Here is a 10,740-nt window from a genome sequence, read left to right on the forward strand (position 1 = left end):
CAGTATCAGTATCACCCAGTCATGTAGCAGTATCAGTATCAACCAGTCATGTAGCAGTATCAGTATCAACCAGTCATGTAGCAGTATCAGTATCAACCAGTCATGTAGCAGTATCAGTATCAACCAGTCATGTAGCAGTATCAGTATCAACCAGTCATGTAGCAGTATCAGTATCACCCAGTCATGTAGCAGTATCAGTATCACCCAGTCATGTAGCAGTATCAGTATCACCCAGTCATGTAGCAGTATCAGTATCAACCAGACATGTAGCAGTATCAGTATCAACCAATCATGTAGCAGTATCAGTATCAACCAATCATGTAGCAGTATCAGTATCAACCAGTCATGTAGCAGTATCAGTATCACCCAATCATGTAGCAGTATCAGTATCACCCAGACATGTAGCAGTATCAGTATCACCCAATCATGTAGCAGTATCAGTATCACCCAATCATGTAGCAGTATCAGTATCATCCAGACATGTAGCAGTATCAGTATCACCCAATCATGTAGCATAATCAGTATCATCCAGACATGTAGCAGTATCAGTATCACCCAGACATGTAGCAGTATCAGTATCATCCAGTCATGTAGCAGTATCAGTATCACCCAATCATGTAGCAGTATCAGTATCAACCAGTCATGTAGCAGTATCAGTATCACCCAATCATGTAGCAGTATCAGTATCAACCAATCATGTAGCATAATCAGTATCAACCAGTCATGTAGCAGTATCAGTATCAACCAATCATGTAGCAGACTGTTTGGAACTAAATCTGACTGGAATAGCCATAGGATTTGAACCCTCAGTTGCGGGAAACCATTGAGTACTGAATCTCTAAATTTAATGCCTGCTTTTATGTTACAGATGTATGACAGCATCTCGCTGTACTGAGAAGGACAACCTAAATTACATTGTGGAAACAAAGACAAAACTCCAGAATCAGCTGAACAATGCTCCAGCATCGTATGAAGGTGCGGTCCTCAGATTCCGCAAAGGGATATACCACTACATGTGTACTCGTAACAACAACTTTTCTAATAGGTCACAGAAAGGCACAATAACAGTTAAGTAGGAATGATGTGTTTAGACTTAACTCAATCTGTGGTGCTAGAAATGCCAGCTGATAAAATGAAGCTTGTATTCAACATGTCTTTAATGTTTTAGAATGTCCCTCTTTGCATTTATGTCTCACACTGGCAATGCTACAATACTCACATAGTATCATTTTTATGTTATATTATTTATATTGTTTTTTCTCCACTTTTGCAAATTTTAAATGTCTGATGAAAACTTGATTAGTATGTCAGCTCAGAGTTAGCACACTCTAGTTTTCAAATTAGAATATGACTGTCTGGCATTTGATTCATAACGTTTAAATGAGCTTACCGTATCAAAATTCAAAGCTGTACAGGAAAATCATGTGAAATATATGTTTAATACTGTGATTTCAAAATATGCTATTGATATGCAACTTGTATGTTATGACCAACTCAGGGATTCAGCATGTTAAACATTCCTAAACATTCCTCAGCCTTTTGTAAAAACGATATATTAGAAACAGTAGAAAGTTGCTGTACTGGAGATTATTGTTCATCATAGTTAATTTGACAGAAGTAATGGAATTTTCTGAACAATATTTTCATTGGAAGAATATTATCCAGATTTCTACTAATTAAAATGATATGGCTATTACCACTGTCTTGAAATGATACAGATATATTGAGTGATGACTTAAAAATTTTATAAATAAATTTAAATAGGCATGATTTTCAGCTGTCTTGAAATGCTACAAATATATTTATGATAACCTTGAAAATTAATTAATAAATTTAAATAGACACAATTTTTTCAACTGTTTTGAAATGCTACAAATATATTGATATGATAACTTTGAAACTCAATAAATAAATTTGAATGAACACAATTTTCAACTGTCTGGAAATGCTACAAATATCTTGTATGATAACCTTGAAACTCAATCAATTTAAATAGACACAATTTTTTCAACTGTTTTGAAATGCTACAAATATATTGATATGATAACTTTGAAACTCAATAAATAAATTTGAATGAACACAATTTTCAACTGTCTGGAAATGCTACAAATATCTTGTATGATAACCTTGAAACTCAATCAATTTAAATAGACACAATTTTTTCAACTGTTTTGAAATGCTACAAATATCTTTTATGATAACCTTGAAACTCAATCAATTTAAATAGACACAATTTTTAACTGTATTTGCATAATGCATCCCTATTTTACTCGGTACTGATAAAAATAACTTGTTTGATGATCTTGAAACTATATTATAGATAAATAAAAGTTCAGCAGTACAGTGCTATCATGATTCTAGCTTGAATAATGACTTGTTCGCTTGATATATGTGCTATTAATTTTTTCACTATTTTGTTCTTATTGTCAGTTTATACATTTTTAATATTATTGTTCTATGCTTGCCACTCTTCATTTTTTTATTTTTTTATATGTTCTTTCTGTCCAAGTGGAAAGTTGCTCTAGTTTGAAATGTAGGAAAACTTTTCCAACTTTCACCTTATTACATGCAAAATCACATGCACATTATATATGTATATATGTTTAGAAACTTTATAGCAGGGGTCTCAAACACATGGCCTGCGAAGCCATATCATGTGGCATGCAAAATAATTGGCATCACAAGGCATCATGAGAGATAACAAAGGTTTCGCGCCCCTGGGCCATTGAAAATGCCCTTATGCCACCTTCAGGGTGGTTTGAGTTTGATACCCCTGCTTTATAGTATTTAAATCGTCAGGTGTATGGTGCTCATCAAGTCTTTTTGTTTATTATTTGATATATGGGGCCCAGTGGTCTGTTGTTCTTGCCTTTACAAATAGCTGACATCTCACCTTTATGTTCACATGTGTTCAAGCTCAGCCATTGTGTACATGAGAAAAAGCAGTATATTCCCATGGTTCTTCCTGAGGTTTTCCCAGGTTCTTCCTCCACCAAATATACTGGCAGTCATGTAGAGCATACCGTTTGCTGAAAATGGCATTAAACCAACCAAAAAGCAAACTTATTTACTATGTATCAGAGAAAGATATAAAATCTTCTATTAAATGTTGAGTTAGTAAGACATGACAAGGGACATAACTCATGCCAAAAGTGGACAATTAACAAAACCAGATGGAAGCTAAAAGAGGCTCATTTCTTACATGAGCATGCTCTCATTAAATAAATATGTCGGTCACAGATATATTCTACTATTCAATATTCTGCTATTCAGTATTCTCGTTTTTGGGAAACAACAGCATAATGTTTCAGTTTATTGGTTGATGATTGAATACATATTTCTACACGTGTCCATAAATGCTCTTTTCACTTGATGGGCGAATATTTACATCTTCTATAGATTAGTTACAAATACTTTTGTTTCTGGCTTACATAAGTGATAGCTTAATCGTGTGATAACTCATATCAATGGATACCTGGCACACTGACATTGTTCACAATCTTTCACTGGAGATTGGCATATAGGGGGTCATAGTGAAACAAAAAAGAAACAAGTTTTTCTGTCTCAGGGATATTTAGGTACTACTTCGCCAGATTAGGTATCACAATTGGAATGCATTCCCCCTTTTCTTCATCTGGTCAAAATACCATATGTAATCATTACAAGATATTATAGCAGACTAACTGTGACATGAAATTGTGTAATTTTCCCATCTAATAATTTTTATTTGCATTTAACGCTTGGTAATAGTTTATTATCAAAGCCATCACTTGCTCTTCTTGCGTGAACTTTATAATATGAAAAATAAAAATTCAGGATTCAAATGCTGCTCATTCCCTTTTGATGGGCATTTTATATAATTACTGAGTGCCTAAGGAATATTTAAAAACTTGGCAAAAAGATGACATTACACTAGTATGTATAAATTTGCAAAAGTCATTGTGTGTAATTGTATTGTGAACTGCTGTGGTCTTAAGCAAAATGGATGGATAGTACTAATGGTACCCAACATTAAATATCCAATTTGTTTGACATTACAGTCTTTACAGTTATTGACATAGATTTAATCCTTGACTTGTCTTTTTGGCACAGAAGAATTTAATGTATAGTTTTCTGATTCTATTTAAGATATTCAGTTTGTTCAAAATTGTCAAGTAATGCTATGCCAGGCTTTGGAACTTCATAAGAATGATGAATAAAACTTGTGTACATATCGTAACAGTGTCAAGTGGGACCGGTTTTCTTTCAGTGTATCCAACTTGAAAGGTATCAAGAAAGTCTTTGCACATTAGTGATGTGTTAGTCACTAGGTGGACAATTTCATTATTGTGTCTAGATCTATTGCTTTCCGAGGAAGCCAATGTCAGCTGTAAATTACAAGCATTAGAGCTAGCTGCAGTATTTTATATCACTCTTGTGTCCCTGTTACAACTTGCTTTCAGAGTTGTAGCAATTGTAGCAAACCTGTTCAATTGCATTAACTTGTTTTCAAAAACATTAAATATTTAAAAGAAAGCATAATATAAATTATAACAGAAAATAAAACTTAGAAGTAGTTACATTTGTTTGTGTTTGGCTATTTGTACTGTACCATATTAATAGTACACATACAAATTCAGATTTCTGTCCAGTTTTTGCACATGGCTATTTTTACTGTACAGTATTAATAGTACACATACAAATTCAGATTTCTGTCCAGTTTTTGCACATGGCTCTTTATACTGTACAGTATTAATAGTACACATGCAAATTCAGATTTCTGTCCAATATTTGCACATGGCTATTTATAGTGTACAGTATTAATAGTACACATACAAATTCAGATTTCTATCCAATTTTTGCACATGGCTATTTATAGTGTACAGCATTAATAGTACACATACAAATTCAGATTTCTATCCAATTTTAGCACATGGCTTAAAATAAGAGATGCAACTTTAGGAGATGAGGTTAAAGATTTGTCAACTTAACACATTTTGTGTCAAATATAATCTGCTCTACAGTGCCCACCATAATATGCATATGTAAAATTTGAAATACCAAAAAGTGATTATTTGTATATATGATAAATCATTTATATGTTTTGTTCTCAAATATGAGATCCACACAATTTTAATAGCTTATTTGAATTGTCATGCTTCTATGTTTTATTGATGCTTTACAATATTAACTGCACATGAGGTGCTATGAAATACCACATAGTTTAGCATTATATGCAGTAGAAAATGTTAGATTGTGTCAAATTTGGTCAAGAGATGGCCTGTGCTTTTATTTATTGTGTTTGTAGGGTTATGATCTAGTCAGTATTTGTAGCAGGCTTACTGTAGTTTGTTTAAGCATGTGATCAGGTAATATTCTTCAGGCATACAGGTCTAAATATATAAATATCAGACTTTTTAACATACTTAATCAGTTGTTTTGTCATCTTTTTTTCTGATCAAAAGACTTGTTTGTTTTGATTAAAGGTTTTTTCTTCAAAAATTAGTATTATTGTACATGTATGTAACATACAGCCTAACCTGCTCTTATGACCACCTGCACACAGGGACCATCTCTGTATAAAGAGTTAGTTCCTTTGGTCCCATTGATACCTAAACCTATGCACTTTTACATACATACATACATACATACATAGGTACATACATACATATATACCATCTGGGGGCCCCGAGTGGTCTAAAACATTCTCCGTTACGGACCACTGCCATCTCACCTCTGTCTGTGTGGGTTCGAGTCTCGGATTCAGCCAATGTGGATATTTGAGAAAGCTTGCCAGTAGCTTCTCGTGGGTCGGTGGTACTTTCTGGGGTTTTCCTGGGTTCTTCCTCCACCCTTAATACTGGCCACCATGTATAGCCTATCGTGTGCTGAAAAATGGCGTTAAACCCTACAACAACAACAACAACAACAACAACAACATAGACCATCTGCTGATAAATGCCACTTCCTGTGGGTAGACTTTATGCAGACATTCATGCGTGTAGTCATTTTGCACACTGCTCTTAAAGACCATTTCCAGATGATGATATGGGTAGACTGTATGGATACTGTTCATAAAAACCACTTGCAGACATTCATGTGGGTACAGTTTATGCACACTGTTCATGAAAACAACTTCCTGTGAGTATTTATGGAGTTATGATAATAATCATATAATACATGAGCTAGAATTTCAAGACACTAAATGACAGACATTGTATGATGGGCCAGCAAAGTTAGGAAAGTTTTGTTTAGGTACCTGTGTAACTTTTGAATCTCATCTTTGACCTCTATTCTAATTTTTCTTATATACATGCCCTATGGTTTGCTCAGATGGGAATGCTAGTTTGGTATAATGTATTTCATGAACCCGTCTGATGTCACACTTTAATTCTGTTATAATACCTATGATATAAACTTCTAGCATAATACCTATGATATAAACTTCTAGCAAGTGTGTGGTTTAACAGTCTTGGTATGGTCTTATGCTATATTTGATTGGGCCAATAAGGATTTAGTCTGAGTTAGGGCTGTAGTCTAATCCTTGCATCTGCAGGTCAGAAGCAGCAATGTGAAGAAAGCTAATTTTTATTCTTAACTTTTTCAATGTTCTTTGGTATTTTTGGAAAGTTTTTCTGCGTATATCTTACTGGCTGCAAAGTATTTTTAGTGATGTAAAATTATGAAAATAAAAAACTATAATGTATATAAATTATATACATGTTTACATACAGTCAAACATACAAAATCTATTTCATAGCTATCCATGTGGCATTAGAAATCGATGGTATTTCACATTTTAGCTCTAAAGGTTATACATCAGAAGAGTTTATGGGATGCTTTGTTATCAGTCTGTGAGCACACATTTGTTACCACTATACTACTTTGAGAATTGCCCTCTATCTTTGCCACAAGATTTAGTTAGTCCTAAATGAAAATAATGCTGCTCAGACATCCAATATTTCCCCCAGAGCAGTCATCTTGAAAATCACATTATTGTGACTCCTCCTGACTGGATGTTCATTTCAGCATGGGATTTGTCAATAGTAGACTTCTTATGATGCCTAGTTGGTGCCAACCTGACATTTATTATGGTTAACATGGCAGCCATCTTGAAAATATTGTTCTTGTCTCTCCTCCTGAACAGTCATTTCTGGTTGGGGTTTTCACCAGAATACTTCTTATGATTCGTAGATGGTTCTTAATGCAAACGATTCCGCCTGTAATCCAATATGGCCATCACAGTGGCCATCTTAGGCCTCCTGAATGGATGGTCATATCATCTTTCACTAGAAATACTACTTTATATGGTGTCTAGTTGGTTCAATTGAAATTAGTGCTTATCTGAGATTTGGTGTCATCACCATGGCAGCCATCTTGAAAATCTTGTTATCAGTACACCTAATGAATGGAAAGTCATATGTATATGTGGTTTACATCAGAAGACCTCTTAAGACATCTAGTTGGTTCTACCTAGACATTCAATACAGTTACTACAGTGGCCATCTTGAATTTTTTTAAAATGCAAATCCACCCAAGTAGATGGTCATATCAACATAAGGTTTTCACTGAAAGACTTCTTATGATGTCTGGTTGGTCCTGTATCAAAATGGTGCTGATTTGATTTCCAAAATGACCATCACAGCAGCCATCTTGAAAATCTTATTGTCACAACTCCTCCTGAATGAAAAGTCATATCATCATGTATATTTTACTTGAAGACTTCTTATAGTGTTTAATTAGTCTTGAATAATTAGGATGATCTGATATCCAACACAGTTACCATATAAAGATTTAGACTACTTAAGATGTCAGGCCAGAACTAAATGATCAGACATTCTGTGCAGCCGCCATGGTAGCTATCTTGAAAATCTTATTATAATTGCTACTCCCACTAAATGGAAAGTGTCACCATTAGATTTTCACCATTATGTTATCTAGTTGGTCCTGAATTAAAATAGGGTCAATCCGTTAAAAATCGTAGATTTGATTTTCCTGAATGACTGATACCAACATAGCATTTTCACCATAAATCTTCTGTTGGTGTCTAGTTTGTCATCAGTGAAAATATTGCCAATCTTACATCAAAATATGACTTCCACTGTGGTTACTTGAATATCTTAATTGCTCACAACTATCAGAGATGGTTTCAACATTCAGCAAGTTAAAAAGAAGAAATGGTCTTATCTTGAATTGCTGGAAATTATTTCCAGACAGTAGAGCACGAGTCCCTTCAGGAGACTTTTTTTTACAATGTTTGTTTTATTTGGCACTTCAGTCAGTTATAAATTTGATTTCATGATTATAAATGACTACCATGCATGTATATACAGAAATAGATATGTTTTTAAATATTATTGGAATGTATTTGCCCACACTCCATGAGGCAGTAATTATTTATAATAAAAAATATAACTCTTGAGGCTTTTTATTATTGTTTTAACTCTAGTCGTCATAGACCAGAAGAGCTTATGTGATTGTCTGTTTCCATTGTTTGTCATCCATCTGTCAATATGTGATGGTCTGTTTCCATTATTTGTCAGAAATATATAAGTATACCTAGCCATACAGTCAGAAAATACATTTTGAACACGCTGTTCCTTTTCGGAAATAGTTTTGAAAACCTTAAAATTTCCAAATGTAATATTTTCAATATTTGTTCTTTATGAGTAATGGAATGTTAAGTTATTAGTTAAATGTGTTTGCCATCTTGTAAAGACTGTTGTTGTTGTTGTTATGGTTTAACGCCATTTTTCAGCACAAGATAGGCTATACATGGCGGCCAGTATAATTGGTGGAGGAAGAACCCTGGAAAACTCCGGAAAGAACCACCCACCCTAGAGAAGCTTTCTGACATACCCACGTTAGCCGAGCCTGAGACTCGAACTCACACAGACTGTGGTGAGATGGCACTGATTCGTAACAGTGAGTGCTTTAGACCACTCGGCCACTCAGGGCCCCTGTAAAGACTTTTGTGCTGATCATGTTAATATAAAAGTGAGACAACTTTCTTTATGTTTTGGTTTTTCATTTGCTTGTATTTACTTGAGTCTGCAATGAGGAATATTTCACTGAAACAAGGGCACTTCATTCTGCATCATGCATACCTTTTGACTTTATGGTGTAGGTCACAGACATGCAGTTTTGAAAAAAACAGTTGCTTAAATTTGTTTTCTTGTTTTTCATTTTCATAAGCCAATGATGAATTAAAATGGGGACATGAGTTATTGTGAAGTACATGAGAAAAATACCTGCAGATAGACTTTTCCTATGATTTAGTGTAATGTACCATTCTGTTCACATGAACCCAGGGACCAAAATATACATCCACACTCAGTATGTGTACATATATAGAAAGAGGCACAAATGACCAAGATTGAGTGAATATTTGGGATACAAAAATGAGTAAGATTGTAATATCATTTATATATGGTCTCTTGTAACAACATCTCACTTCATCAACAACTACAGAGAGTTATGATGGACAGAACTATGGAAACTTGTACATAACCATCTTTTTGAACCTGATGGGATGTAAGGCAGGATCCATTGCTATCTGAATTCATGATTTTACATCTAGGAGACGAAATTTTGTGTTGATGTTGAGTAAGTATTGAGATAAAGAAATTGTTGTGATGAGAAATGTGTTTGTGATTGTGATGAAACACTGAAAGATGCATGTAAGGGAAACCAAGAAAGACCTGAAACAAGTGAATGAGAATGTTACAGAACTAGAAAAGAGAATAGAATTTTATCAACAATCCTTTACTGTAATGGAAGAGAAAATTTTGAAAAAAAGGGACCATATTAGATAAGAACTATGAGTGACAATAGCTGCACAGGAGATGGCATTATTCTGAAAGTTTAGTAGTAAAGAGTAAGATTTGAAAGAACAAAATAAAACCTCAAGAAAAAATTCCAATAAGATACAAGAAACACAAGTGAAAGTACAATCTGCTGTTATACAGCTCTCCTACACCACATGCTCCTTAATACCAGTTACTTGCAGAAGAACATTTTCTTAATTACAAAATATAATTTTATGGAGTCACTGTGATTTAAGGTAAATTATATTAAAGAGGCAAGTCCCTGTGATTTAAGATAAAATATGTTAAAAAGAGGAACAGTGAGCATGCTAGTACTTTATTTTAAGCATGGCCCTGACTCCACCATTGTGAGATGTTAAGATGTTAAGCATGGCACTGACTCTGTCACTTTGAGATGTTAAGCATGGTCCTGACTACCATTGTGAGATGTTAAGATGTTAAGCATGGTCCTGACTCTATCATTGTGAGATGTTAACCATGGCCCTGACTCTATCATTGTGAGATGTTAAGCATGGTCCTGACTCTACCATTGTGAGATGTTAAGATGCTAAGCATGGCACTGACTCTGTCATTGTGAGATGTTAAGCATGGTCCTGACTCAAGCATTGTGGAATGTTAAGCATGGCCCTGACTCTAGCATTGTGGGATGTTAAGATGTTAAGCATGGCACTGACTTTATCACTGTGAGATGTTAAGCATGGTCATGACTCTACCATTGTGAGATGTTAAGATGTTAAGCATGGCACTGACTCTATCATTGTGAGATGTTAAGCATGGTCCTGACTCTATCATTGTGAGATGTTAACCATGGCCCTGACTCTACCATTGTGAGATGTTAAGATGTTAAGCATGGCACTGACTCTGTCATTGTGAGTTGTTAAGCATGGTTCTGACTCTACCATTGTGAGATGTTAAGATGTTACACATGGTCCTG

At 34.6% G+C, this 10,740-nt stretch overlaps 1 protein-coding gene across 4 annotated transcripts in view; it reads left to right on the top strand.

Annotated features, from left to right (window-relative positions):
* The window catches only part of LOC149788425 (protein DD3-3-like), a 77,411-nt gene extending 69,012 nt beyond the window's left edge, over window positions 1-8,399 (top strand). For all 4 annotated transcript variants that reach the window (XM_089974407.1, XM_089974408.1, XM_089974405.1 and 1 more), the window contains one exon: window positions 869-8,399. In XM_089974407.1, the coding sequence (XP_089830533.1) occupies window positions 869-1,076 (208 nt within the window). In that variant the 3' untranslated portion in view covers window positions 1,077-8,399. The remainder of the gene's footprint in view (window positions 1-868) is intronic.
* Window positions 8,400-10,740: the final 2,341 nt, after the last annotated feature.

Source organism: Sinohyriopsis cumingii, chromosome 11, assembly GCF_028554795.1.
Source record: "Sinohyriopsis cumingii isolate HCF-2022 chromosome 11, ASM2855479v2, whole genome shotgun sequence".
In the NCBI taxonomy this organism is placed as follows: domain Eukaryota; kingdom Metazoa; phylum Mollusca; class Bivalvia; order Unionida; family Unionidae; genus Sinohyriopsis; species Sinohyriopsis cumingii.